Source organism: Sphaerodactylus townsendi, linkage group LG15 (assembly GCF_021028975.2).
Source record: "Sphaerodactylus townsendi isolate TG3544 linkage group LG15, MPM_Stown_v2.3, whole genome shotgun sequence".
Classification (NCBI taxonomy): domain Eukaryota; kingdom Metazoa; phylum Chordata; class Lepidosauria; order Squamata; family Sphaerodactylidae; genus Sphaerodactylus; species Sphaerodactylus townsendi.
In genome coordinates, this window is record NC_059439.1 from 30,815,691 (window position 1) to 30,840,467 (window position 24,777).

At 47.4% G+C, this 24,777-nt stretch overlaps 2 protein-coding genes across 2 annotated transcripts; one reads left to right on the top strand and one right to left on the bottom strand.

Moving 5' to 3' along the window:
* Window positions 1-797: 797 nt before the first annotated feature.
* On the bottom strand, window positions 798-15,774 carry HIRIP3 (HIRA interacting protein 3). Its single transcript, XM_048517995.1, has 7 exons — window positions 15,539-15,774; window positions 12,782-12,902; window positions 10,413-10,566; window positions 5,100-6,601; window positions 4,111-4,285; window positions 3,109-3,207; window positions 798-1,741 (listed from the first exon to the last, which is right to left on the bottom strand). Exons 1-7 carry the CDS (start codon window positions 15,583-15,585, stop codon window positions 1,596-1,598), a joined length of 2,244 nt encoding a protein of 747 aa, XP_048373952.1. The 5' UTR covers window positions 15,586-15,774; the 3' UTR covers window positions 798-1,595.
* Window positions 15,775-16,842: 1,068 nt separating this feature from the next.
* On the top strand, window positions 16,843-24,698 carry INO80E (INO80 complex subunit E). The gene is made up of 6 exons (XM_048517842.1): window positions 16,843-17,000; window positions 18,194-18,264; window positions 19,024-19,076; window positions 22,104-22,179; window positions 22,599-22,875; window positions 23,317-24,698. The coding sequence occupies exons 1-5, from the start codon at window positions 16,911-16,913 to the stop codon at window positions 22,783-22,785; spliced, it is 477 nt and encodes a 158-aa protein (XP_048373799.1). The 5' UTR covers window positions 16,843-16,910; the 3' UTR covers window positions 22,786-22,875; window positions 23,317-24,698.
* The last annotated feature ends 79 nt before the right edge of the window (window positions 24,699-24,777 follow it).

A 24,777-nucleotide genomic window follows, 5' to 3' on the forward strand; every position in this document is an offset into this window, starting at 1 on the left:
GAAGTGGGTGGGGCTGAAAGAGTCCGGAGAGAACTGTGACTAGCCCAAGGTCACCCAGCGTGAATGTAGGAGTGCAGAAACACACCTGGTTCACCAGACAAGCCTCCTGTAGGGAGACTCAAGGTGGCTTACAAGCTCCTTTCCCTTCCTCTCCCCACAACAGACACCTTGTGAAGTAGGTGGGGCTGAAAGAGTCCTGAGAGACCTGTGACTAGCCCAAGGTCACCCAGCAGGAATGTAAGAGTGCAGAAACACACCTGGTTCACCAGACAAGCCTCTGCCACTCAGGTGAAGGAGTGGGAAATCAAACCTGGTTCTCTAGATTAGAACCTCCCTTCTCTTAACCACTACACCACGCTGGTGTAGAGCCCAATCTTTCAGTTTCTTACTGAAGTATGCTGCAGGAACACAAAGAGAGTTCTGAGCAAATGAGGATTAACCAAGGGAGAGGGCTAGAGGAATACCCATGAAGGCCCTAAATGGCCCCTTCACCTATGCGTCTAGATGGCTGTGGTGTGATCTCACACTGGAGAAGAAATATGTATTGAAGAACAAACAGGCGGTGCTGACTGGATAGATCTGGTGCCTAGCTAATGGGAAAGACCCAAGCGGTATCATTCACGCTATTCCCCTGCAGCACGGGATAACACCACATGGAAATAACGCCCAGGCCACTGTGTGTGAACATAAAAGAAGCATGTATGCATCAGAAACACCCTGTGGACTGAAGTATTTGTTCATTGAGATCTAGAAACCCGTCCTAAGCTAAACTACAGGAAATATGAGATTTCCAGGAATCCAATAGAAGACTTTATTTAACAAATATAAAAAGAATATTTCAGTTGTACAAAGAATATTTCAGTCGTACAAAGCACAACACTTACTACAATATATGCTTCCCATTACAAAGGTGCATCTGTTTCCATCTGAATAGGGTCCATTCCAGAATCAGATTCTTTAATGGATGAACGAAAATAAAGTGGGGGAGGGTGGCGGTGGCATTCAGGACACAGAAAGGAACAGCCCTTGTCCCAGAATATTGGTTGCTTTAGAGCAGGGGTGTTTAACTCTGTCCCTCTAGATGTTCAAGGGCAAGTCCAGCCATTTTCGTGTGCCACATGGTTTAACTTCATGTCTGAAATGAAAATAACTCTCCTTCATGCTTAATTAAGAACACAGAAGATAAAACTCAGAAAAATAATACAACTATTTACAGAACATATACACATGTATGCCACTCCTCTAGAATTTTCCCGTGAGGATGAAGATCGTTTGCTTGACTGATGTTTCAACCCAAGCATAGTTACGCACTATGCACTTGCGGTATCTGAAGGAACAAGTTTACCCCCTCACTCTGCCCACTGCTTCTGACACTAGAAGGGGAACAATCTCTGTGGTCAACATAAGCCACTTATGCCTTCTCCCTGGTGACAGAAATCCACACTAAAAGGTGTTCAGCTTTTCCCCTTGCTGTATCAAGAGAGGAGAGCTAAGAACATCTTCCAGGTCATCAAAGGACAATTCCCAATTTAACACTTTCTTCTCCTCAACGCTAGGGTCATAAGAGCTTAGATGCCCTCCCCTCTGCCTTGCACTCAATCGCTTTCGTCGTCTGAACTGATGATCCCTCGAAGGCGGGACCAGTCCGTTGCAGGACGGCGGATGGGTGACTCCTCCGGGGATCCGGGTGGTTCCTCCGGTTTGCTGTAGAGACTCCAGACATTACGACGTCTTGGGCGGCCTGTAGGGATGGAAAACAGGCGCAAGGAGAGAGAAGAGCTGCATGAATGGACACGCTGGTGTGATTTCCCCCACAGGGGACGGGCCTGATGCTACGGGACAGCGACAACGATTTTTCCAGATGGCCATTTCTCAACCCTTCTCGCCCGTCCCTTTGCTGCCAATTTAATCAGCAACTGAACAATATTACAACATATTCAACAGGTTTTTCAAATTCCCAAGTTTCATTCTTGAAACAAGCAAGTCTGTGACCCTGTTCGGTGCCTTTCCCCTTATATCTCATTAATGAAAGCGAATATATATATATTTTTAAAAAAATAAAAGCTGGGAATTCAGCCCAGTTACACACATTGTAACAGCACACAGATACACAGGGCACTATCGCACATGCAGAATAATGCATTTTTAAATCCACTTTCACAATCGTTCGCAAGTGGATTTTGCTATTTCCCATAGAAAAATCCAGCTGCAAAGTGCATTGAAAGTGGTCTGAAAGTGGATTATTCTGCATGTGTGAAAGTGCCTGTAGTTACACAACTGCAAACTTTTAAAAAAGTCCACCAGAGCAAATGATATTTGCAGGTCACTGAAAACGGTGGCCACGTGGGCAAGGAAATCCAAATGTTTCTGCCCGATATGGCAGCCATCCAGGTTTCATGGCAATCTTCCCCAAATATTCACCAAAAAGCAGGTTTGGGAAAGATAGGAGAAAAGCTTCATGTGGAAGGGAAGAGAATCGCTCTTAACCACTATACCAGTGGTGGCGAACCTATGGCACGGGTGCCAGAGGTGGCACTCAGAGCCCTCTCTGTGGGCACGCGCAAACAGAGTGCCCCTCCCCACACATCTAGGCTGGCCTGGGCCACTGGACTCGATTATTAGCATTAAACCTAAGACCTAGTTTTGGGGAAGCAGTGCAGGTAACCCTGTTAAGCGCTGTCAAACCCCACTAATTTTCATGCGAAGAACTAAAGCATGATCTTTACCTGGGAGTAAGCTCGGTTGCTGGCAATGGGGCTTGCTTCTGAGTAAACCCTCCTAGGGTCGTGATTCACCCGTTGGAAGAGTTGCACAGTTGCTTCAAAGCAAAGCTAATGACTACCACCAAGCTTACGCCCGAGTAACGCACGCCTCGGAGCCAACCGTTTTTTCTAAACGAAAACCTCAGCATTCAGGTTAAATTGCCGCGTTGGCACTTTGCGATAAATAACTGGGTTTTGGGTTGAAATTTGGGCACTCGGTCTCGAAAAGGTTTGCCACCACTGCACTATACCCACCTACAAACAACTAGCTATTCCTGGCCTTAACTGCTTCCTGGCCCCTTATGCCATCCTTTCTCTTTGGCTCCTCCCACCACACACGCCCTACCTTCTGTCGTTATAATGTTGCTGACATCGAGTGAAGCCATTTCAGCAGCTTCTTCGCGCTTTTTCTTCAGAGCCTTGCACTTGGCTAGAGTGGGCGTCCCTGTGGAAAGTTGAGGGGAAAGAAGTGAGCCGAGGTAGCACAGAACTACATGGACCCTTGGTTTGAGTCAGAATGAGGCAAATCAGAGAATCATAGCACTCCTGACAGATGGCCATCCAGCCTCTCTTTCAAAACCTCCAAAGAAAGAGACTCCACCACACTCTGAAGTAGTGCATTCCACTGCTGAACAGCCCTGACTGTCAAAAGGTTTTTCCTGACGTTCAGGTGGAATCTCTTTTCCTTCACCTTGAACCCATGACTCCTGGTCCTCGTCTCCGGAGCAGCAGAAAACAAGCTAGCTCCCTCGCCAACAACATGATATCACTTCAAATATCTCAACATGGCTGTCATGTCCCCTCTTAACCTTTTTTTCACCAAACCAAACATCCCCAGCTCCCTAAGTCTCTCCTCGTTGGGCATGGGCTCCAGACCTTTTACCATTTTGGCTGCCCTCCTCTTGACCCGTTTGAGTCAGTATGAGGCAACTTCGTGTGCTCCCTTTGGGTCCTTCCCCATTTATGCACCGCTCTTGGGGGGGAAAAAGCACTCCCCAAGCCACCATCTGAGTCCCTCCACTGTCCGCTTAGAAGAAGAAGAAGAAGAAGAGTTTGGATTTATATCCCCCCTTTCTCTCCTGCAGGAGACTCAAAGGGGCTGACAATCTCCTTGCCCTTCCCCCCTCACAACAAACCTATGAGGTAGGTGGGGCTGAGAGAGCTCTGAGAAGCTGTGACTAGCCCAAGGTCACCCAGCTGGCGTGTGTGGGAGTATACAGGCTAATCTGAATTCCCCAGATAAGCCTCCACAGCTCAGGCGGCAGAGCGGGGAATCAAACCCGGTTCCTCCAGATTAGATTCACGAGCTCTTAGCCTCCTACGCCACTGCTGCTCCTAACCTGCTTACCTTTCAGGCCCAGGTTTTCCAGCTCCTGCTTCAAGACTTCCAACTGAGCTTTGCGGGAACGGCATCCCATAAGCAGCTTCTTGTAATTTCTGCGCACCCCGCACTCCCAGATGTAGCGCTTCAGGCGCTGGACTGAAGGGTGGTCCTCACCCTTTGTGGAACGATGCCCTTTGTCCTGCAACAGTTGGGGGTGGCAAACGATGAAAACCAGAGAACTTTTCAGCCTGGTCTTTGACACTGAGGTGGCCATCCTGAATCTGGGCTGAGCCACATTTGACCGCAGACGGGAGAATCCGACTTTTGAGCGGTCCCCATTAGAAGGAGAAGAAGAAGAGTTTGGATTTATATCCCCCCTTTCTCTCCTGTAGGAGACTCAAAGGGGCTTACAATCTCCTTGCCCTTCCCCCCTCACAACAAACACCCTGTGAGGTGGGTGGGGCTCAGAGAGCTCTGAGAAGCTGTGACTAGCCTAAGGTCACCCAGCTGGCGCGTGTGGAAGTGTACAGGCTAATCTGAATTCCCCAGATAAGCCTCCACAGCTCAGGCGGCAGAGCGGAGAATCAAACCCGGTTCCTCCAAATTAGATACACGAGCTCTTAACCTCCTACGCCACTGCTGCTCACAAAATACTCCCTATAAAATTAATCTGCCAGGAAGGAGGGAGTTGACCTAGTAACCTCTTGCTGGCACGCAAGTTCTGTAGATCTACAGAACATTTTAATATCAGGGGGAACGTTTAAACGTTTGGTTCCTGCACGGAAAGGATACATCGTCACAGGGAGGGGGGGGCATTCTGAGGCTCATTCCGGACATGCAGAATAATGCACTTTCAAACTGCTTTCAGTGCTCTTTGAAGCTGTGCGGAATAGCAAAACCCACTTGCAAACAGTTGTGAAAGTGGTTTGAAAGCGCATTATTTTGCGTGTGCGGAAGAAGCCTGAATGTGAGCAAATAAAACTCTGGAAACCATCAATCTCAAACCATCTTACCTTTCCTTGTTTGGAAGGCCTAGAGCCATCTTCCTCTCCTGAGCTCCTGAGCTCTTCCTCCTCATCCGATTCGCTCATTCCTTCCTTCTTGTGACTTCTGCCTTTGGGCCTTGGTGTTGCTTTCGCCCACTGACTTTTGTTTTTCACCTTTCCCACAGACTCACTGCCAGAGTCTTCGGAGTGGCTCTCTGATTCCACTTCACTGACGCTTCCCCGCCGGGGCTTCTCAGCTCCTTTCTTTTCTGCCTCGTCTTCCTCCTGGCTAGATTCACTCCCAGACACCTCCTCGTTCGCTTTCCTCTCTTCGGACATCTTCCTTTGTCTCTGATTCGCACCCGCAGTTTCTTCAGAGCTGCTTTCTGAGTCACTACTGCCAACGGCTATCTTCTCAGATGGCTTTTTCCCCTTCCCCTTCCGGTCTTCCTCACTCTGGGACTCGCTTTCATGGCTGCTGGAGTTCCTTGTTGCCTTCTTTTTTCGTCCCGAGCCCTTCTCTTCCCCTGCTGCACTTCCTGATGGTTTCCTGTTCAAGCTTCTCGCGGGCTTGAGTCCACCTTGCGGCTTTATTGGATTCCGGCGGTTCTGATTTCCCCCCAGTTCTTTCCTGCTCGTCCTCTTCACCTGGGCCTTTCTCGTTCCTTGTTTTTTTACCCCCTTCTTCATCACCTCCTCCTCCTCCTCCTCCACATCACTGTCTGACTTCAATTCCTCCGCACTTGCCCTCTGGGATTTGGTCGTGCGTGCATCTTTCTTAGTCCGGCCGTTACCCCCACTCTCATCCGAATCGCTCTCCGACTCCTCCACGCTTGCATCTTTCATTCGGGGTTTATAGCCACTCACCTTCCTCTGCATTTTCGGATTCTCCCCTGAAGCGCAGTCAGGTTCATCCTCGCTCTGGCTCTGCTCTTGAGCCCTCCGGCCTCTTGGGCCTCCTGCGATCTTAGCCTTCCAGCCATCCCCTCCGACCCGTTCCTTTTCACTGTTACTCCGATCAGTTCTCCTCTTTCTACGCAGCTCGGATAGCTTCATTTCCTCTTCTGAGTCCGTCTCTCTTTCCCTACTTTGTGCACCCTTTTTTCTGCACGGACCTTTCTCTACCTTACCAGGTTCTCTGTCCATCTCTTTCTTCTTCTGGAGCTTGCGGCCTTGATGGTCCCGCTCAGAATTATCCTGCGACTCTCCTGTTTGGCCGCTGGTTGCCTTCCTTGGTGTGCTGACCTCTTCTTCAACGTCACTTCCTTTCCCACCTTTGCTCTCCTCTGACTCACTCCCTGACTGTTCCCCCTTTCCTCTGCCTTGCCGCCTCTTGCTGGACAGGCAAACCAATGGTGTGGTGTTGCTTTTCGTGCTCTCCTCCTCGCTCCCTGATGCGTCATCGTGACCTTCTGCCCCAGAATCTCCATGGTCAGGAGAGCTCAAGGATTTCCCCGCATATTTTGGGCCAAGGCAGACTTGTGCCTTCTTGGAGTCAATCCCGGAGTCCTCTTCATCGGAACTGAGTTCTAATAAATAAACAAACACAAACAATAAAAAATCAAGATAGCCCTTGAGATAAGCAGCATACTTACCTTTGGAATTTAATACCTGCCATTATTAAACGGTGTCAACTACTTAAATCTAAAATTTTCTCTCTGGGTTTATTATTTGAAGATCTCTGTATGCTGCCACCCAGTAAGATACTTTGAAAAGCCGACTTTTAGAACAGGAATACCATCTCTTATTGAGGCGAGCAAAAAAATCACGTTCACCCCTTTCTTTTGGAATAATACCTTAACAGGGTGACCAGCCAAATATTTTTAGTTATGAACTGAACCCCAACAGACATGGATTATTACAAGGGCCAGATGTAATACTCTACCATCTACGATTACGAAGGGACGGCATTTATCTATCCCTCTCCAGAATTGGGTTTGTCCACACTGTAAGAATCAAGTGGAGACACCTGCCCATATTATACTTGACTGTCTGAGATATGTGGGTATCAGAAATGTCTCTCCTTGTCTCCTACGCAGCAGTGGCGTAGGAGGTTAAGAGCTCATGTATCTAATCTGGAGGAACCGGGTTTGATTCCCCGCTCTGCCGCCTGAGCTGTGGAGGCTTATCTGGGGAATTCAGATTAGCCTGGGCACTCCCCACACACGCCAGCTGGGTGACCTTGGGCTAGTCACAGCTTCTCGGAGCTCTCTCAGCCCCACCTACCTCACAGGGTGTTTGTTGTGAGGGGGGAAGGGCAAGGAGATTGTAAGCCCCTTTAAGTCTCCTGCAGGAGAGAAAGGGGGGATATAAATCCAAACTCTTCTTCTTCTTCTTCTTAGATAAAACTGTAAGTGACTCTGACAGTTCTGCAGTGGGGCTCCATGGAATTATAAGGCTACCTTCCTTGTTTCATTCATTAATTCCTAAGCCTTTATTGGCATAAATTTATAACACAATATAGAAGGAAGATGAAGAAAAATACAACCTACAAGCGATAAGATTTAAAAAAAGCAAAAGTCATTCAAAGATATTATTTACTTTTAATTATTTCAAGGAGGAAATTTGTAAGATATTCATTATATATAGCAGTGATGGCGAACCTTTTTGAGACCGAGTGCCCAAATTACAACCCAAACGCCACTCATTTATCGCAAAGTGCCAACCCGGCAATTTAACCTGAATACTGAGGTTTTAGTTTAGAAAAAACCGGTTGGCTCCCTCTTCCTCCGCCTCACCCGCTTGAGCAGGGGCCGGCCTGCTGTAGCCTCCAGCAAGTCCCGCGCGCACCGCTCTGTGCCTCTCTAGCATCTCTGCCTCCTCTGCGCCCCCGCCCCTCGGGCAGCAGCCACCTGGAGCACAGACCCGCCAGCCGAGTCTTTCCTGCTCACCGCGGTGCACGCACATCGTGCTCAATGACCCAGGCCAGCCTAGATGTGTGTGTGTGTGTGTGTGTGTGTGTGTGTGTGATTTTCCACCCCCCACGACGACGAACTCTGTGTGTGCGTGCCCACAGAGAGGACTCTGAGTGCCACCTCTGGCACCCGTGCCATAGGTTCGCCATCACTGATATATAGGTTCTGGATCTTTCAGGAGACTTCAAATTACAACTGAGTTGGCAATGCCTTCCTTGTTTTTTGACATATTTGCTTTCCACGGACAGGGAGTTTTTGATGTAGTAGAGAGTTTAATTATAGTTCCATACTCTCCGGAAAAACAGAACTTCCCCAGACTTTTTCCCCGCCCTGGGGAGTTCAAATCAATCCCTTATTCAATAGTTTACTTACAACCACGGCTATCTCTTACGGATTTATAGATCAGTAGCTTTATTAATCTCCAGCCTTAATTGGTTACCAATGAATTAAGCAAATCACACATCAAATATATCAAAGAAGAGTCCTTTAGCAGAATCCTTAAAAGAGGGGCAATAACTTCAAATCTAACAAAAGAAGGCTTCCTCACTGGGAAAATAAATGGCTAATGAATTGTTTAAGTAGGGCTACCTAGGAAGGCTCCGTAACACTGGGAATGACATATTAGATGGAATCTGATTATTTTAGGGTTTATAAATGGCTGTGTTTTATTGCCAATTGAAAAATCAATAACTTTGCAAATAGAAGGCTATCTTTTAACGATAGGCAATAATCTTTTTGCATTTTGTTCCTCCACCAAATGCAGGCATTTGAAAAAAACAAAATGGCATTGTAAAAAAAACCCGACAGATTTCAGCAGAACGTTGCTTGTCTCAGTAGCTGTTCTTTTCCCCCCCGGGCAATCTGCTTCCTAGCTTTGTATACAAATTATTCATTCTCCGTCTCATACACAAGACTGTCCCTTTAGCTTCAGATGGCGTACTGTCTGGCTTAAGTTTTCTAGAAGAAGAGCTAGTTTTTAACCTCACTTTTCTCTCCCTTAAAGGCAAAGTTTCCCCTTCAATCGTGTTCGACCCTGCAAGCAGTGATTTCATAGGCAAGCCGTTTTTGTGGGGTAGTTTGCCATTGCTTTTCCCGGCTATTCTTTACCCCCTAGCTAAGTGCTAGGTACTCATTTACCGACCAAGGAATGGATGGATGGCTGAGTTGACCCTGAGCCAGCTGCCAGGATATCTGACCCACAGGGGGCTCGAACTCCTGACAGTGTGAATGGCAGTGCAAGCACTCTCCCTTAAGGAGTCTCAAAGCAGATGACAATCGAAACCCCTTCCTCTCCCCACAACGGGCACCTCGTTAAGCAGTTGGGGCTGAGAGAGTTCTGAGAGAACTGAAACTGGCACAGGTCAGCCGTCTTCATGTGGAGGCGTGGGGAATCAAACCCGGTTCTCCGAATTAAGAGTCTGCCGCTCCTAACCACTATACCACGCTGGCTCTTCTAGGGTCTGAAGTAGAGAAGGGTCTTTCTCTGCCAGCGTGGCGAAGTGGTTAAGAGCAGGTGGATTCTAATCTGGAGAACTGGGTTTGATTCCCCACTCCTCCCCCTGAGTGGCAGAGGCTTATCTGGTGAACCGGATGTGTCTCTGCACTCCTACACTCCTGCTGGGTGACCTTGGGCTAGTCACAGTTCTTGCTGCCCCACCTGCCTCACAAGGTGTGGGGAGAGGAAGGAGCTTGTAAGCCCCTTTAAGTCTCCTTAAAGAGAAAGGAAGAATATAAATCCAACTCTTCTCCTCCTCCTCCTCCTCCTCTTCTAAATAAAGACAATTAACAGAAGTACAGCTGCCCTTAGGGCAGTGGTGGCGAACCTTTTCGAGACCGAGTGCCCAAACTGCAACCCAAAACCCACTCATTTATCGCAAAGTGCCAACACAGTAATTCAACCTGAATACTGAGGTTTTAGTATAGAAAAAACGGTTGGCTCCAAGGCGCAGGTTACTCGTGAGTAAGCTTGGTGGTAGTCAGTGGCTTTGCTTTGAAGCAACTGTGCAATGCTTCGAACGGGTGAATCATGACCCTAGGAGGGTTTACTCAGAAGCAAACCCCATTGTCAGCAACCGAGCTTACTCCCAGGTAAAGGATCGCGTTTTCGTTCTTCCCAGGAAAATCAATAGGGTTTAACAGCACTTAACAAGGTTACCTACACTGCTTCCCCAAAATTAGGTCTTAGGTTTAATGCTAATAATCTCCCTGAAATAATTACAGTATTATCACATGACGAACTCTGGGCACGCGTGCCCACAGAGAGGGCTCTGAGTGACACCTCTGGCACCCGTGCCATAGGTTCGCCACCACTGCCTTAGGGAATGTTCCCCTGCTGTTTGCCAAGAATGGCAGAAACCAGCCTTCTTGCTCACCACGTCAAGCAGCGTATACAAAAGAGAGAACGGCGCACACCCTCACCACTTACCCAGCTCCTTCTCAGTTCGTCGCTTCTTCTGTTCATGCTTCTTTTCTACCTCATCTTCAGAGCTATCAGAGAGGCAGAAAGTTCTCTTTTTGCCCCCAGATTTGGTCGAAGGCTGTAATTTAGTCAACGACTCTTCGTCGCCAGAATCTTCAATCTGCAACCAAGGACAGGGTGAAAGCAATATTCAGATCACTTTCCCTTCCACAAATAAGCATAAGCATTTATTGTCATTGTGCATGCACAACGAACTTTACAGCAGCATTCCTCGATGCACACAATTCCAGACTCATACCCCATTCTCACTTTCCCCTTCCTCCATCCATCCCTACACAGCCCCAAACACATCAACACGAAGCCGCTGAGTTTAGCATAGCCACAGCTCTAGAATAAAAGCTGTCTCTAAGCCTCTTTGTCCTAGTTTTGATAGACCTGTATCGTCTGCCGGATGGTAACAGTTCAAAAAGAGAGTGAGCTGGATGAGACGGGTCTCAGAATATTTGGGCTTTCTTTAGGCTTCGGGAATGGCACGAGCTATCCTTCTGTTCCCAGACAGACCCATGGTGGGTGGGGGGTGGACGACCAGTTTTGAGAACAGCAGCGTCTCTACCTATCCTGCCAACCTTAGAGGTGGCCTAGGAATTCAGTGCCGAGACGGAAGCCATCCCGGCTTTTGCTCAGTGTCACCACTAGCCAGGTCCCAACTCCAGCCCCGGCTCACTCGCCTCCGTGAAACAAATGACGATTTCATCAACCCTTCCTGATAGTCGTTGTCCAACACACTAATCCCATCTTCTACATTTCTGATTAACTTCTTGTTAAGACCACTCCCCGTTTGCATTCGCATTCTCCTGGAACTGTTATTGAATCAGTCCCACCCCAAAATCTAATCAACTCCAAGCTTAGAACATTAAGCATAAGTTCCCACCATCAAATTCAACTGCCCAGCTCTTGTTCTCCTCCAGATAACAAAAGCTGCCTTTGTCCAGCAAGCTTTCGTAGCAAGCCTTTATTGGCATAGACAACAGTACAACATAATAAAAAACGGATTTAAAAAGCATATACAATACAGGAAATAAATGTTAGGTCGAAGGAAATCTACTGGCGTTTAGTAATTTCCAGGAGAAAATCTGCCACTATCATACAGAGAGAAGGATCAGGATTGTCCCACAAGTAGTGTAATCTAATTAAATCGGGGAGATGGGGCAAATGTAAAGGAGTAAGATTCACATACTTGGATCTGATTTCCTTGAATCTGAGACAGTGTAGTAATTGGTGGGCCAGAGTTTCAACTGAGCCATCGTTACATGGGCACAATCTTTTAGCCTTTTCTTGCTTATTAAATCTGCCGTGTAACAAGGCAGAAGGCATAACATTAAACCTGGTGAGCATTATGGCTCTCCTTTGAGCAGGGTTTATTAAGCAATACAGGTAGTGTGCCAAGTGGCCTCGTTCAAATGGGAGAGAAAAATACAGGGGGGAGCACGTTTTCTTGGCTGCGGTGATTAGGGTAGAGAACTCTCTATCCAATAGTTGACCTTTTAATTTTCTATAAGCTTCTGAATAGGCTTTGTCCAGCAAGATTTAACTCTCTTAACATTGCTAGAGGGCTATAAATTAGCTGTCCACTCTGCAGCCAGTGCCCAGGGTTCTTCTGAGCCTATCTCTAGTTCACTTGTGCTGTGTGCCCTCTGCGGCGCTGAACTTTACTTTTCTGGACTCCTCCTTTATTCCCCCAAATCCTTTAATCCCCCAATCCCTACCTGTTTCAAACGTATACCCTCACCCTCTATCTACAATGTACAAGCACACTAATCAAAGCAAGCAAGAGAATTCACACAGTCCTGTAGGAATTCCCTTGTGTGATTTGACTTGTGTGCTTGTATGTTTATTATTATATTCTTTTCAATAAAATTTGCTAAACTTTACTCTTGACGCCTGTGGATTTCGAAGGAGAAAAACCTAATGTATACATACCCATGTTTCCCCGAAAATAAGACAGGGTCTTATATGAATTTTTGCTCCAAAAGATGCATTTGGGCTTATTTTCAGGGGATGTCTTACTTTTATCATGATTTTGCACCCCCCACGGGACCAGATCAGCTGTGCCGGGGAATCTGTAACTAGGGCTTATTTTTGGAGTAGGGCTTATATTTCAAGCATCCTCCAAACATCCCGAAAAATCATGCTAGGACTTATTTTCGGGGAAACAGGGTAGGTGGGAAATATCTTGTTTTATCCTCCTCTTGTTAAGCAGGGTCTGACACTCTAAAAGGGGCAGACCTCAGCATTTGGGGTAACACTTCCTCTCTACCCCAGTTGTTCCCTGAAAGGAAGTACCCGTCTTCCCACCCCCAAATTGCTGCTTGTACCTGAATCTGGAGCAGTTCTTTCTCTATCAGCCGCTTGAGCTGAACTTTCTCCTCTTTCGTCAAATTCTCCTTCCCAACATGGGCAAGATATTTCTTCTGCACAATGGCGTGTGTAAGGGTGCTGCAATGGGACAGAAACGGCAATGCGGGCATTTACAGTTGATTCATACCTTTCGCCACCAAATAAGTACAGGAACCAAAGTTATAATCAGTGTACTGTCATCTCAGGCGTGAGCCAAAGGAATCCCAGGAGCCATTCCTTTTAGCTCAATACCTCTATAGATTATACATCTTGTACAGTCCACCATTTTTGAGGTCTTGAACCCCTAACCTTCTGATCCAAAAGCGCTTCTCCACCAAAATCCCTGAAACAGGGTGAGGCCTGGCTGGCTGTTCCATTCAGCATCACATCTTTCATTTTGACCACATACAGCCAGCAGTAATTTTTCTAGCTTCTGTCAGCATCCGAGGACGTTTAAGTGAGTCAACTTAGCTGAAGGAATGTCCTATAGTTACAGAAGGACCATGTATATATTTTAGTATTTAGTATTTTAGTACCAGTGTCTATAATTGTGAGCAATAGTGGGCAAATTTTGTATGCTTATTTTGTATGTTTATTTTATGCCAATAAAGGCTTGTTACTTACATCTTTCATTTTTGCTATCCATTTCCCACTGGAAATGCCTTCGGAGACTAACCCAAGCCATACTGCGATGGTACTCCCTCTGCAGCTCATACACAACCATATTCAAAATTATCATCCACCAAAAGAGTCATTACTCACCTTATCAGAAGACAAGAGGCAGCAGAAAAGACAATAAGGCTAGGGAAAGTCAAAGGCAGCAGGGGAAACCCAATATGAGGTGGATCGATTGACTCAAGGAAGCCATGACCCTCAGTGGGTAAGACCTGGTCAAGGCTGTTAATGATAGGATGTTTTGGAAGCCATGAATTCACTGGGTTCCCCTAAATTAGAAGTGTTTAACCAGCACTGAACATACACACGAAAGAGCCTTATAAATACAGTACTGTGTCTGCAAGCCCACTAAACACACAGACACACACACCACAAACACACAATATAGCATAAAGTTATGAAGAAGAAGAAGAAGAAGAAGGAGGAGGTTTGGATTTATATCCCCCCTTTCTCTCCTGCAGGAGACTCAAAGGGGCTGACAATCTCCTTGCCCTTCCCCTCTCACAACAAACACCCTGTGAGGTAGGCGGGGCTGAGAGAGCTCCGAGAAGCTGTGACTAGCCCAAGGTCACCCAGCTGGCGTGTGTGGGAGTGCACAGGCTAACCTGAATTCCCCAGATAAGCCTCCACAGCTCAGGCGGCAGAGCTGGGAATCAAACCCGGTTCCTCCAGATTAGATACACGAGCTCTTACCCTCCTACGCCACTGCTGAATACAATATAATCTTGTAATAATATCAGATACTACTCTTAAGTATACAGTTGCAATTTTAAAACTCACCAAAGTAGCACATAGTATAAATTGCTCTTGTTAGTAATACCAGAATAATTGTAAATCACGTCATACTGAAAATTTATAATAATCAGAAAGGCCTTATTGCCTTCCGGGCTACATATACTAACTTGAACCTGTGGCTTCATTGCCTTATATTATTTGTAGTTCATACAGGATAACTTATTCAATTGGGCTGATAGTTCCAAATCAGAAGAGGCATCAAACAGCGAAATTAGCCAGTGTACCATCACGATACTATTCTGATTCCATGCTTGAATTCTGTTCATTATAAGCGTACTGTATTACGAAGTTTACAATTGTCCTGTCATTCTTACAAGAACAATTTATGCTATATGCTTTTGTATTTTTTTGGCTGGACATTTGGAAATGTTGATGCCCACACCACTTGTTTGATTTTGCATCTTTTGCAATAGCTTTACTGAACGTTTTTGAATTTTCCGGTAGGTGAATGAATGAATGTTTATTTACAGTTAACAACCAGCAACACAACAATGAACAAAAGGCCAAATCCCAAACCTTCACAAAAAGGCAAAAAGTTACAATACAGAATATAACTTATTTCAACATTCCTCTAAAAGAACGGATGGTCTCCTATCCACCTATATTTATTTGCTAAAACACAAAACAGCGCTACGTTATTGGAAATTCTTTGGTCCTCACCCGACAACAAATAGTTCAATTTCCATTTATTATCTTTTCCAGCCCATTCAGACAAGTTAGACCCCAAGATTTTGTCTCTAAGCTGATCATATTGAGGGCACTTAAGCAACTTGTGTTCAAGGAAATCCACTTCTTCCAGGGAGTAACCACAGAGCCTCTATTCATAGGGGATTTTCTTGACTCTGCCCTCATTCCGGTAGGTGATTCCCATTATTAGCTGCAAATACATGTCTTGCAACCTCTGGTGCATTATTAGCTGCAAATACATGTCTTGCAACCTCTGGTGCCATGCACTTTGTGCCCTTCAGTATTCGTAGATTTCTCCCCTCCTCCTTTGCTTTCTCTGGCAACTATCTACCAGCCACAAGCCCTACTGGGCAATGCCCTTGTCCACTTTCCTGGAATATATGGCAGGTGGGCATAGGGGAAACTGTGCTCAGAAGAGTCACACGTGGCTTGTCAGCCACTGAGCCTGGTCGCTGCCCTACAAAAATCACCAGCAACCTCAAATTAAGCCATGCACAGAATATAGGGCTGCAGGGTGCCAGCCCGTCCCGGTGCCACCCAGCTCACAAGGGGGCACCCAGGGGTCCGGGCTCCCCCACCTGAGGTCTGGGCTCCCCTGGAAAAGACCCTGGACGAATTGCTCCATGCTCTGCTCCACGCTCTGCCAGGGCTGCCTCGCTTTCCCGCCACCGGAGTCCTTCAAGGCCAGAGTCTTCCTCCTCCTCCTCCTCCGCAAGGGCGCATGGGAAAGGTAGTCCCAAAGCAAAACTCTCGCTACATGATGGTCAATGTAGTCTTGCTCCAATCCCGGCGGTTAAGGCAACCTGCGATTTTCCCCCCCTCCCCCCGTTGCTTGGTGCTGGGAAGGGAACCAATAGGAAGGAAGCTGTCTTGCTCGTTTTTAATAATGGGAAATGTAGTTCTTAGGGGCTTTCAGGCACTCGAATCATGGGAGATGTAGTCTTTGGGGATTTCAGGCACTGGGGTGGGGGGAGATTGTGTGGGCCAGGGGTCTGCAACCTGCGGCTCTCCGGATGTTTATGGACTACAAATCCCATCAGCCCCTGCCAGCATGGCCATGCTGGCAGGGGGTGATGGGATTTGTAGTCCATGAACATCTGGAGAGCCGCAGGTGGGCTATTCAAAGATGTTTCCCTAGCATGGAAAGATGAACTGGGGGCTGCTTAACACGGAGACAATATGAAAACACACGAATGGGAACAAAAAAGTCACATTACTGGTCCATAGGAGCTTGCAAATCAATATTTTATTCAACGTTTAGATCACAGAAGCTTACAAATTATTATTGTGACTTCCTTTGAATTACTTGGGAGAAAACTACTGATCTGCCTCAATACTATTAAAGAACTATGAGCGCACCGGGGCTGTTTTTAAAAGGACTGCTTATTACAGGACTCCTTTGGTTTGTTTTACATTATACCACTGTTTTTTTCCCCATCATTTGTATGTAAAAGTGTTCAACCAGGTAGGATTCCTCCCCGTTTTAAAACCCAAGGAGTTCTGCAGGCAAGAATCAACCGGTTTGAACATCATGCTCACACCCAGAAGTTGGTCGAAACCTTGAACATGCAGCCCGAGAAAGAGTTCTGTGTAACCCAGAACTATGCATCTTGGATTTTGAACAATGCATAGCTCAATTTTTTTTTTAAAGGCAGCAACCTCACGCTTCTTTTATGGCTGCAACAAACCAACACGACTACTGTCCTTGCAGGGATTTGCAGTCACCGACAAAGCTGTTGCAAAGTTATTCTGCTAGGATTGCCATCTGCTGGCCATAGCAGCCTCAGTCCTCCCTCCGTTCTTCCGTTGCATGTCGGGAGTCGTAGTTTGGCTCTGCCTCACCTTGGTCCCGCCCCCTTCCCGGGGCATGCTGGGAGCTGTAGTCCTTTCCCGCCACCTGGCTTCCTCGTTGTGTCTGGGTTCCTGTCCCCAACGACTCCTCGACTGGGCATGAATGGGGCGGGGGAGCCTGATCCTGGAGGTGGGGGCTACAAGAGGCGCTACAGGGCCCTGAAACGGAGGCTCAAGTTCCTGATCTATGTAAGGAGGAAGAGGAGGGTGGCTCGGTGTGTGCTGGGGAGGGTTGCCAGCTTCCAGGAGGGGCCTGGAGTTCTCCCAGCATTACAGCTGATCTCCAAACTGCAGAGATCGATGCCCTGAAGGACATGGCAGCTGGGGAGGGGGAGGGGGAGACACTGTATGGCCTCACACCCCTGCTGACCTCCCTGCTCTCCTCAGGTTTTGCCCTGACGTCTCCAGTAATTTCTCAAGCCACCCCTGGCAACCATAGTACCTTTTTGTTGTTGTTGTGTTGAGGGTAGGGGACAGCAGGAGGAACGTGGGTGTTTTAGAGGCAGGTGAGGTTGAGGAAACGGGGGATCTGTGCCAAGTTAAAAAGTTTGTAATTCCAAGTGTCTTCCCCCCCACAAAAGGGACACTCTTGGGTTAAAGGGGCTCTCCGCTCTGTGTTGTATCAAGTCTGTGTTGTGGGAAGATGGGGAAGCTTATCGCTGCCGGTTCTGCCATTTCCAAAGGTTGTTATTACTGCACATTCAAGTTTACATTGGAGTTGAATTAAAACCACCGGAGCCAGGCTGCTTGATGCCCTCAGCAGAGCCAAGATGGGATTGCAGCGCCCCTGACCCAAGTGGGATGAGATCCCTGGAGAACATTCATAGGATCTGTAGACAACAGCCTCATTTAAGCTGGCCCAGGCCAAACTTTGCATCTGCACCAACCTACTGTTGGCTGTAAAGAGGCCTTTTGTGTGTAAAATACGGGATGCTGTTGGCCTACCTACCAGGGCTGTTGTAGGAAGAAGAACAAGAGTTTGGATTTGTATATCACCTCTCTCAAAGTGCCTTACAAGCTCCTTTCCCTTCCTCTCCCCACAACAAACACCTTGTGAGGTAGGTGGGGAGTTCTTCAGAGAGTTCTGAAGAACTGTGACTAGCCTAAGGTCACCCAGCAGGAATGTAGGAGTGCAGAAACACATCTGGTTCACCAGATAAGCCACCGCCACTCAGGTGGAGGAGTGGGGAATCAAACCCGGTTCTCCACTATACTACACTGCCTCTCAAGAATGTATGTAAAGTGCTTTTAACTCACTGTTGCTGACAATTTGCCTTATATTCGCCCCCTGGAACTGGCTATGTGGGGCACGGTGGCTGGAACAGACCGATTGGGTGGGGTGACTCTCTGGCTCTCACTGACTCTCTGTTGTTACTTCTCAGGAGCAAGAATGTTTCCAAGAAGAGCTGAGAAAAGCACAGAGGAAACTTTTGAAAGTGTCACGTGATAAAAGGTGGGCTGAAGGGAGGAGCAAATTGGGGAGGGGGGGGGGAGCTGGGTGAGGGGCCTGGAACTGTAAAATGTTCCAGAGTGATAGATCAGAAGAAGACTCCCCATCTTTTTATTCCCCGGCAAGATTCCTCTGTCTTTTACAAGTGCATGACTAGAAGGAATACAACAGGCCTTTCTTTCACTTTTACATCTTAAGCTGGTGAAAAAAGATCTGATTTGTTTATGCTGGAAACAGGCCGCCTCCAAAGTACAGGATCCCATTCAGAAAAAAAGGTAGCAATTCTGTAATGGAGGGGAGGGCTGAGTTGGGGACAGTGCAGATGTGAAGGGACAGGATTCGGTTTGGCCAAAGCCACCCAGCCCCGGAATCTCTGGCCCCTTCCGCACACGCAAAATAATGCGTTTTCAAACCAATTTCACAACTGTTTGCAAGTGGATTTTGCCATTCCGCACAGCTTCAAAGAGCACTGAAAGCAGTTTGAAAGTGCATTATTCTGCATGTGCGGAATGAGCCTCTGATTCCAAAATAGCAAGACGAGGTGCACGAAAATAAAGAAAAAGTGTCTCTGAACATGTGCAGGGTGCTCCCCCTCTCCTTCATCTTGTCTTCAAAGATTTAGGACTATGGATCAAAATTTCGAGAGTAGCTGGGGCACCTTCCGAAGGGCTGTGAGTTTTATAATGTGTTCTTGTCAGAAATAGAATTGCTGGATTGGAGTTAGTATAATCTCTTCTGCTTCTGCCTGTTTCTTCCCTCTAGTTTTCTACTTGATCGCCTGCTGCAATATGAGAATGTGGATGAAGAATCTTCGGGTAATTTGAGGCTCACACATATTTGGGGTAGCAGATCCCTCCCGTACCAGTCCTTGTATATGGAATAGGTCAGGAGAGTAGGGTCCATAGGGAAGTGGTTATAATTTCAGGACTTCACTGACCGTTTTTCCAGCTGGGAATGACAGCAGGGATTCTGAGTAGGAATGTCAGAAGATATTTTCTGATATTTGTTATGTACAGTGCATGGCACCTGGAATCAGTGGTGGGATCCAAATATTTAAGTAACAGGTTCCCATGGTGGTGGGATTCAAACTGTGGCATAGCGCCAATGGGGCTGGGCGGGGCACAACGGGGGCGTGGCCGGGCATTCCGGGGCGGGGCATTCCTGGGCGGGGCTGTGGCAAGGACGCAGCCGCTGCGCCATGATCCCACTTGAGAGGCAGGAAACGAATGCACTCACTTATATTGCTGCCACGCACGTGCACCTCCCTGGGGATCTAGACTGCTTCGAGTTTCTGCAGCTACTGCTGAGAGGAGGGGCGTAACTAAGGCAAAATCACCAATTAGTAACCCCCTCTTGGCACGCACAAATAATTAGTAACCTACTCTCGGGAACCTGTGAGAACCTGCTGGATCCCACCTCTGCCTGGAATGTTGTAATCTAGCTAAACAGCAGGCCTGAAAAAGCCACTGATATAAGCAGTTGTCATCCAGGCAGAAGATAAGGAGAGAGTACTTCCCTAAATATGCGGCGGCCAAGACAGCCAATGCGATTCTGGGCTGTATCAATAGGAGTATAGTGTCTAGATCGAGGCATGTAATTGTACCTCTCTATTCTGCATTGGTTAGACCTCATCTGGAATATTGTGAACAGTTCTGGGCATTGCAATTCAAGAAGGATATTGACAAGCTGGAACAGAGGAGGGCAACCAAAATGGTAAAAGGTCTGGAATCCATGCCCTTCAAGGAGAGACTTAGGGAGCTGGGGATGTTTAGTGTGGTGAAGAGAAGATGAAGAGGTGACATGATAGCTGTGTTTAGCTATTTGAAGGGATGTCATGTTGGTGAGGGAGCAAGCTTGTTTTCTGTTGCTCCAGAGACCAGGACCAGGAGTCATGGGTTCAAGGTGAAGAGATTCCACCTAAACACCCGGAAAAACTTCCTGGCAGTGAGGGCTGTTCGACAGTGGAATGCACTACCTTGGAGTGTGGTGGAGTCTCCTTCTTTGGAGGTTTTGAAAGAGAGGTTGGATGGCCATCTGTCAGGAGTGCTTGGATTATGTGTTCCTGCATTGCAGGGGGCTGGACTTGATGGCTCTTGGGGGTCTCTTCCAACTCTATGATTCTATGAAGTGGGAGGGGCCAAAACTATGAAGGGCTTTATATGTGACAGCCAATACCTTAGACTGAACTCAGTAACAAATGGGTAACCAACAGAGTGTCTGTAGAATGGGAGCTAGGTAATTGGTAGTCCAGGTGCATACCTGGTCCAGGTAGTCCAGGTCCAGGTAGTCCAAGTCCAGGTGCATACCCTGTCTAGCTCCCGCTAATAGTTGAGCTGCAGCATTCTGGACCAGTTGGCATTTCTGAGTTGATTTTGAGGGGAAAGGAGACCGACGTGAAATGCATTGAAGTAGTCTAGCCTCAGTGTTGCTGTGGCATGGATCCGAGTCAGGCGTATCAAGGCCATCTTATGAGGTAGGCTGAGTTGGAAGAAATCCTGTTCTGCGGCTGCATTAACTTGCTTTCCCAGTAATAAAGCTGAATCCAGTATGACCCCAACGCTTGTAACCGAGTCAGCAAAGGTCAGTTGAACTCTGTCCGAAGTTGCCTTCCCAGCCAGCATTATTACCTCAGCGTTTTCAAGGCCGAGTTTCCATTTGAAGAAGAAGGAGAGTTTGGATTTATATCCCCCCTTTCTCTCCTGTAGGAGACTCAAAGGGGCTGACAATCTCCTTGCCCTTCCCCCCTCACAACAAACGCCTGTAAGAAGAATTAGGTGGGGCCGAGAGAGCTCCGAGAAGCTGTGACTAGCCCAAGGTCACCCAGCTGGCGTGTGTGGGAGTGTACAGGCTACTCTGAATTCCCCAGATAAGCCTCCACAACTCAAGCGACAGAGCTGGGAATCAAACCCGGTTCCTCCAGATCAGAGTGCACCTGCTCTTAGCCACTGCTCTTAGCCACTACGCCACTGCTGCTGTTTACTTTTAGCTGGTTAACCACTGTTAACCACTGTGTCCAAACAGTGATTCAGGACCCACTACTCCATTACCAGGAGATTTGGATAAGGAGTTGTTCTGAAGTTTGCAGCAGCATTATTTAGTATGGTCAGCGTCACAATTCTGCCAGAACAAGGTACAGGTTAAGGAAGTGTGGTGGTAGAAATTTTTGGTCGTTTAGATTTTGAAGGGATGGTTTATGTTCGTCCTGGTTTTTTTAGGGCAGAGACAGATCAGACTGGAGGGCTCCAGGAAGTCCAGAGAGAGTTTCTTGGGTTTCAGTTAGGAAAACACGAGTTCAGAATTCCACTCAGACTGAAAGCTCATTTGAGTAATCTCATTTTGCACCCTACCCTCAGCAGCCTAGATCTGGCCTCTTCCGCGCATGCAGAATAATGCTCTTTCAATCCACTTCCACAATTGTTTGCAAATGGATTTTGCTATTTCGCACAGTAAAATCCAGCTCCAAAGTGGATTGAAAGTGCGTTATTCTGCATGTGCGGAAGGGGCCTCTGTCTCGTGAAATAACCCTCATGGTATTCCTCAGCAGGCCCTGATTTGGAACGCCTCAGGCTAGCCTGATCTCGTCAGGTTTCAGAGGCTAAGCAGGGCTGACCCCGTTTAGTATTTGGATTGGAAACCTTCAAGGGATATCAGGATTGTGAGGTAGAGATCGGCAATGGGAAACCACCTCTGAACAACTCTTGCTTTGAAAACTGTATAGGTCGCCATTAGTCAGCTGTGACTTGACAGCGCAAAAAACGTTCATTGGCAGAAGCGTGGTGTACAAATCTGAAAGAATTTTCTGACAGAAAGAATTTTCTGACTGAAATAAATTTCTGTTTCAGATTCTGAAGCAACAGCCTCCTCTGACAACAGTGATGGAGAGATGCCCAAAGGAGCAGAGCAGCCATCTTTAAAGAGGTGAGGGGGTAAGCGTTGGCCTGCAAGTTGGCGGATAAGGCCCAGTGCCCAAGATGGCTACCCCTGACCACAAGCTAAGGTTATTTTATTAGGCTGATGTAGATTGATGGGGTAGAATCCTTCTCTTTGGCTTAATTTCAGCCTGCATTCAAAATGGCTGCCCTCTTGGTTAGGAGGCAGAAAGGACCCTGTGCCGTTTTCCCGCATGGCATAGCATGACCATTTCAAAGACGGGCCGCAGGGTGATCCTATACAGAAGCAAAAATGGTTGCTTTGCTTTTCATGCATTATAATGCACACCCAACACAACTCCATTGGCATCATGAGTCGATCTGTATAGGAGGTCATGGATACGGTCTCAATGGCTTGTTGATGTGCTCTCGTGGCCAACTTTCATCCACAAATTTCTTTGCCTACAGAAAACGAAGTCCCCAGCTTGGCAGTGCCTCCTCCCCTTCTTCTTCCGGACTTTCCCTCCAGCCGACGTCCGGCTTTGGGCTTCCGGCTTCAGGGACGCCATCCCCCTACTTGACTTCTGTGAGTAACTCCATCTTCCGATGGGTAATGGAGCTGTTAGTTAGTTTATTTATGGTTAACAGCCAGTAAAACAACAATTCATAATAGCCGAATCCCAGATTATTTACAAACGAAGGGATAAGAAAGTTAAAATACAACATAAAGCTTATTTTAACATTCTTCTATAGCAGGGGTAGGGAACCTGCGGCTCGAGAGTTGCATGCGGCTCTTCTGCCCTTGCACTGTGGCTCCACGAGCCGAGCTGCTGGCACCATCCTTGCCCACCCTGCAGGCAGCAGGGTGGGCGCACCAACTGCCCGTGGCTGGCTGGGCCACACCGCGGGCTTCCCCTCTCGCCTGCCCCGTTGGAGTGGGGCGGACACTTTCCCGGCGGCTGGCGAGGCCGAGCCGCTGGCCCCATCCTTGCCCGCCCTGCAGGCAGCAGGGCGGACGCATCCATGCGCTTCTCAGAATGAGTGGAGTAAAAGGTAAAAAACCCCAATATATACAGTGTTATATTTATTTTAAATGTCAAAAATTATTTGCAGCTCCAAGTGTTTTCTTTTCCCGTGGAAAACGGGTCCAAATGGCTCTTGGAGTGTTAAAGGTTCCCTACCCCTGCTCTATAGGAATTAAGGGTCTCCTGTCCACCTGCTCTCCTGTATTTGTTTACTAAAATACAAAACTGGCCTACATCACTGGAAACTCTTTGGTCCTTACCCAACAGCAAACAGTTCAGTTTCCATTTATTGACTTTTCCAGCCCATTCAGGATTTCTTCTCTAAGCTTGTCATATAGAGGGCACTAAAGCAACTAAAGTTCTAGCGGATCGACTTCTTCCAAGGAGCAACCTCAGAGCCTCTGTTCATAGGGGATTTTCTTGAATCTACCCTCTAAGACAGCAGATGGCAGGGTGTTGCTTTGAGCCTCGGGTAATGAAGCTGGATAGAATATGCTGCCCAAATCAAACCTTGGGCTCCAAAGCTCTCACATGCACTAAACTGAGAAAGGACTCTGAAGAAGTCATAAGAACATAAGAACATAAGAACTAGCCTGCTGGATCAGACCAGAGTCCATCTAGTCCAGCACTCTGCTACTCGCAGTGGCCCACCAGGTGCCTTTGGGTCCCTTCCTGTGTCAGAGATGCCTTGGCCAGGTTTTCATTAAGCTCAGCACACCTTTGGCACAGGTGCCATGATGATATTGCTGCCCAGAATCAAAATGGTGGCGAAGGTTTCTCTGCTGATAAGCTTCCTTGGTTGTCCTAGGCCCAAGTTGCCAGGTGCAGGATAAACATACCAGTCCTGTGTTCTGCTCACCATGGCTGTGTTGACTTTTGAGTGCAACTGCCAACTGTGGATAAGGTTTCTTGCTTACATTCTCCTCAGTGTCTTTGGCAGCGCTTCCCCGTTCTAGTATACCACCCCGTGACTTGGCCATACCTGCTACGAGCGCAACCATTTTGTGCGTTTTTCCCAATTTCAAAGGCAGCAGAACTACAACTGGATATTGTAGTTGCCTTAGGCTGCTCCACAACCCCTTCCCTTCAGCCTCCTTCATATCACCTCCATTTCACCTCATTATGTCCTTCCATGTTTATTTGTAGATGTTGACACGCCACTGTGTGTGGGTAGGCCGAAGCTCCATATTGGCATCTCTCTCGGCCAGAGACGGTGTTGTGTGTCGGGGTGCAGGCAAGAGAGGGGTGCCTTTTGCTTGTTTACAAAGGCTTTTGTTAAGATTAGTCCTCAAGGAAGCACCCGTCAGTTGCCTGTGTTGGTGCGGGTTTGACTGATGTGTTTGTGCAGTCGAACAGGTTTTGTGTCTGTGTGAATGCCAAAGAGGAGATGAATGGAGAGTGGGTGAAATTCTGGCAAAGAGTTTATCTAAAATACCCTGTTTCCCCGAATATAAGACATCCCCTAAAAATAAGACGTAGTAGAGGTTTTGCTGAAGTGCGAAATATAAGGCATCCCCCGAAAGTAAGACATAGCAAAGTTTTTGTTTGGAAGCATGCCCGACGAACAGAACACAGAAAAATAAGACCTCCCTAGAAAATAAGACATGAAGCGCATCTTTGAG

Coding starts and splice junctions, on each gene's coding strand:
- HIRIP3 (XM_048517995.1), bottom strand. CDS start 15,585: ATGGAGCAATTCGTCCAGGGTCTTTTCCAGGGGAGCCCAGACCTCAG. Junction 3,208..4,110: donor GGAAAACCTGGGCCTGAAAG/GTAAGCAGGTTA, acceptor AACTTTCCACAG/GGACGCCCACTCTAGCCAAG. Junction 1,742..3,108: donor CAACATTATAACGACAGAAG/GTAGGGCGTGTG, acceptor CCATCCCTACAG/GCCGCCCAAGACGTCGTAAT.
- INO80E (XM_048517842.1), top strand. CDS start 16,911: ATGAATGGGGCGGGGGAGCCTGATCCTGGAGGTGGGGGCTACAAGAGG. Junction 18,265..19,023: donor AAAGTGTCACGTGATAAAAG/GTGGGCTGAAGG, acceptor TCTTCCCTCTAG/TTTTCTACTTGATCGCCTGC. Junction 19,077..22,103: donor TGTGGATGAAGAATCTTCGG/GTAATTTGAGGC, acceptor TTTCTGTTTCAG/ATTCTGAAGCAACAGCCTCC.